Source organism: Etheostoma cragini, chromosome 22, assembly GCF_013103735.1.
Source record: "Etheostoma cragini isolate CJK2018 chromosome 22, CSU_Ecrag_1.0, whole genome shotgun sequence".
NCBI classification, from domain to species: Eukaryota; Metazoa; Chordata; class Actinopteri; order Perciformes; family Percidae; genus Etheostoma; species Etheostoma cragini.
Genome location: NC_048428.1, coordinates 22,004,621 through 22,008,625, shown reverse-complemented (window position 1 = coordinate 22,008,625; position 4,005 = coordinate 22,004,621). Strand labels below are relative to the sequence as shown.

At 48.8% G+C, this 4,005-nt stretch overlaps 1 protein-coding gene and 1 pseudogene across 1 annotated transcript; both read left to right on the top strand.

Moving 5' to 3' along the window:
* The first annotated feature begins 786 nt into the window (after positions 1-786).
* Positions 787-1,709, top strand: LOC117938303 (annotated as a pseudogene).
* Positions 1,710-1,795: 86 nt separating this feature from the next.
* LOC117938302 (uncharacterized abhydrolase domain-containing protein DDB_G0269086-like) lies at positions 1,796-3,486 on the top strand. Its single transcript, XM_034862824.1, has 2 exons — positions 1,796-3,308; positions 3,418-3,486. The coding sequence occupies exon 1, from the start codon at positions 1,796-1,798 to the stop codon at positions 3,005-3,007; it is 1,212 nt and encodes a 403-aa protein (XP_034718715.1). The 3' UTR covers positions 3,008-3,308; positions 3,418-3,486.
* The last annotated feature ends 519 nt before the right edge of the window (positions 3,487-4,005 follow it).

Genomic DNA, 4,005 nt, shown 5'->3' with positions numbered 1-4,005 from the left:
ACTGACACTAGAAACCTTGATAAATTACATATATAATCTACACACTGACAGTAGAAACCTTGATAAATTACATATATATTGACAAAAGTTGTATATTGAACGAACACTTGTTTCTTCGGTGAAAGGGTTTCGTTTTCCCCGGGAAACAAACGGCTTCCAGACATAAAAGTACGGCTGTACCGAGTACCATCTTTTTATTTTTGGCGAGAGATGAAGAGGTTTTGCTTTGCTGTTGCAGGACACAGTCACCTGTTGTTACACCTGTTCAGGGTTTACCTTCATAGTCTGTGAGACGTTGCTTGTTGCAGCGATGGCTAACAGTGTTTCCTGTTTACAGTAGCGTTAACGCGACTCGCGCGCCACGATACGGACAGACACGCCCGATCTCTTAGCGTTATGAACAGTCATATTATCCTTTAGCTTTATCAAATCAAAGATTTGCATCCAGTCCTACTTGAAAGTGTTTTATGACCCAAACATCCACCCAGACCTCCTCCCTATACACCCTCCACACCTTTCTCATCCAGCAGCAACGTGCCGCTGATGGCAACGAATACGAGGACTACATATGAATTAAGATAAGATTAACATAAGAAAACCTTATTTTTGTCCCCCAGGTGTGCAACAGCAGAACAAGAGCAAAGATATACAAGAACCAAGATAGATAGCATACTGTATTATACAATAATCGCACATGAATTGGTCAAATTATGCACAAATGTTATGACACATGGGATATATTGCACAGAGTCAACAGTGTTTGTTTTACAGTCTGACGGTATTACAATGCTGTAGGTTTCGTAGCTCCATGCATGAATGGTTCATGAGACAGCCCGCACACTAACAGTGATGTCACATCCTCTTCTAACACTTCCTGGATTGCTGTGTGTGTGTGATCCTCACCTTAACAAGTCGATGGTTGACTCATGTTTGTGAATGACGAAGTTCCTCCTTAAATCCACTCCGCCCGTCAGAGCGGCCCGGCGGAGGCGCCCGGCTGCGCTCGGCGCTCAGGGACGAGCTGAGGAGGATCCACGAGAAGATGGAGGCCAAGAGGATCGCTCGCATCGCTCTGGCCGAGATCAGGGCCTTCCTCGCCGAGGAAGAGGAGGAGAGGGAGGCGGCATGGCAGCTGAAGATGAAGACGCTGGAGGATGCACAGGAGCAGCTGAGGGAGGAGAGGAGGATGGAGGCGGAGAGGTAAAGGATGGAGAAAGAGGAGAGGATGGAGAAGGAGAAGGCCGAAAGGGAAAGGATGGAGAAGGAGAAGGCAAGGTTAGAGCAAGAGAAGGTGGAAAGGGAAAGGATGGAGAAGGAGAAGGTGGAAAAGGAAAGGATGGAGAAGGAGAAGGTGGAAAGGGAAAGGATGGAGAAGGTGGAAAAGGAAAGGATGGAAAAGGAGAAGGCAAGATTAGAGGAAGACAAGGCGGAAAGGGAAAGGATGGAAAAGGAGAAGGTGGAAAGGGAAAAGATGGAGAAGGAGAAGGTGGAAAGGGAAAGGTTGGAAAAGGAGAAGGTGGAAAGGGAAAAGATGGAGAAGGAGAAGGTGGAAAGGGAAAGGATGGAAAAGGAGAAGGTGGAAAGGGAAAAGATGGAGAAGGAGAAGGTGGAAAGGGAAAGGTTGGCCCAGGAGAGGGCAGAAATGGAGAGAAAAGAGATGGAAAGATTGGCCAAGGAAAAGTTGTCCAGAGAAGAGAGGGAACGAGTAGAGCGAGAGAGGGCAGAGAAGGAAAAGATGGAGAGAGAACAGCGGAAGAAAGAGAGACTGGAGAGAGAGAGGGCGGAAAAGGAGAGAATGGAGAGGCAACGGATCACAGAAGAAAGAGAAAGAATAGCCAGAGCGAAGGCAGAGAGGGAGAGACTTGAGAAAGAAAGGATTGCCAAAGAGAAAGTGGAGAGAGAGAGGCTGGAGAGGGAACGCATTAAAGAAAGAGAGAGAGTCATAAAGGAGAAGGAAAGGGTGGAGAGAGAGAGGGCCGAAAAGGAGAGGCAAGAGAGGGAACAAATGGCCAAAGAAAGAGCAGAAAAGGAAAGGCAAGAGAAAGACCGTGTTGCCAAGGAAAGGGAGAGAATCGCCAGGGAAAAAGAGAGGGTGGAAAAAGAAAGAATAGCCAAAGAAAAGGAAAGGATGGAGCGGGAACACATGGCCAGGGAAAGGGCGAGAATGGCTCAGGAGAGGGAGAGATTAGAGAAAGAAAAGCTAGGGAAGGAAATGGCGGCGAGAGAAGAGAGGGAGAGGATCGAACAGCTGAGACTAGAGAAGGAGAGAATCGAACAGCTGAGACTAGAGAAGGAGAGAATCGAACAGCTGAGACTAGAGAAGGAGAGAATCGAACAGCTGAGACTAGAAAAGGAGAGAGTGAGAATTGCCCGGGAGAAGGAGAGAATCGAACAGCTGAGGCTAGAGAAGGAGAGAATCGAACAGCTGAGGCTAGAGAAGGAGAGAATCGAACAGCTGAGGCTAGAGAAGGAGGGAATCGAACAGCTGAGACTAGAGAAGGAGAGAGTGAGAATCGCCCGGGAGAAGGAGAGAATCGAACAGCTGAGGCTAGAGAAGGAGAGAATCGAACAGCTGAGGCTAGAGAAGGAGAGGACGACCAGAGAAGAGAGGGAGAGGATAGAGAGGGAACGACTGGCGAAGGAGAGAGCGAGAATCGCCCAGGAGAAGGAGAGAATCGAACAGCTGAGACTAGAGAAGGAGAGAATCGAACAGCTGAGACTAGAGAAGGAGAGAATCGAACAGCTGAGACTAGAGAAGGAGGGAATCGAACAGCTGAGACTAGAGAAGGAGAGAATCGAACAGCTGAGGCTAGAGAAGGAGAGAACGGCGAAGGAGAAAGCTGCTTGGGACAAGATGGCGGGGGAGAAGCTGGTAAAGGTAGAAGTGAAGAAAGCGGAGCCGCGCGACAGGAAGCCCAACGCTTCCCAGCTGAACCCTCCGGCGGGGAGGAGGGAGAAAAGTGTGGTGGTGGAGGACAAAATGGCCGCCGGCGGGAAGAAGAAATAACACCGTGGAGCTAAGGCTACTGTCACTCCCCGATGTGAGGAGAAGGCAGATCTGAGTCACTTTGAGACAAGTAGCATACGAGATGCTAACAAGAGACTTCTGTAATGTCAACACAGTAAGAATGGAGCTATTTAACCAAGTTGGTTCACTGCTAGCTTAGCTACAAGTTAGCATCAAACACAACAAAGACTGTCTGGTGAATGGTGTTTTGAGCTAACGTTAGCAATCAAACAGTCATAGATAGCTAAAACATTTTTTACAACATAACTAGTAACCCGTTTGATGTAGACTATTGTGTGAGGTGTCAATGAACTCAACAGAGAGCGCCTTATCCTTTAACCACGCCCCTTACTTTAGCCACGCCCCTTTCCCCTAACTAATAACCCTATTGACGTAGAATATTGTGTGAGGTATCAATGAACTCAGCAGAGAGTCCCTTATGCTTTAGCCACGCCCCTGTACTTAAGCCACACCCCTTTCTCATAGCTTAGTACCTTTTGGTGCAGACCTCTGTGTGAAATATCAATCTGAACAGGTTTGCCCTGCCCCCTATACCGGTACAACATTCGCGACACACCATTTCCAACGCCGCACGCTCCACCGTGTGCACCTGATCCGACGGTCGCGTTATTGCACGGCCGCATGGAGCGGCGTCGGAGTCCGCCAGTAACCCCGAGGTGCGAGAAGGTGCGAGGGGGTGTGAGGGGGTGCGAGGGGGTGCGAGGGGGTGTGAGGGCCCCTCAAACGCCCAAATCCCTTTGCTTTCAACAGCCAAATGTCACAATTTGCCCTTCTCTCTGTCTGCTGAAAGCGGCTTGCTTCAGTTTGCATGTTGGGTTGATTTAACTGTAGAAGACGTATTTTGTTATGAGTTTTATTTTGGTGAAGAAAACGTGTAAATCTGAGTAGCAGAAGTGGATCGACCCCCCTGTTTTCTGATCTTATAAAGCCAGCGTCGTGCCACCGATGGGACGGATCATTTATGGGGGGGGGGGGGG

Coding starts and splice junctions, on each gene's coding strand:
- LOC117938302 (XM_034862824.1), top strand. CDS start 1,796: ATGGAGAGGCAACGGATCACAGAAGAAAGAGAAAGAATAGCCAGAGCG.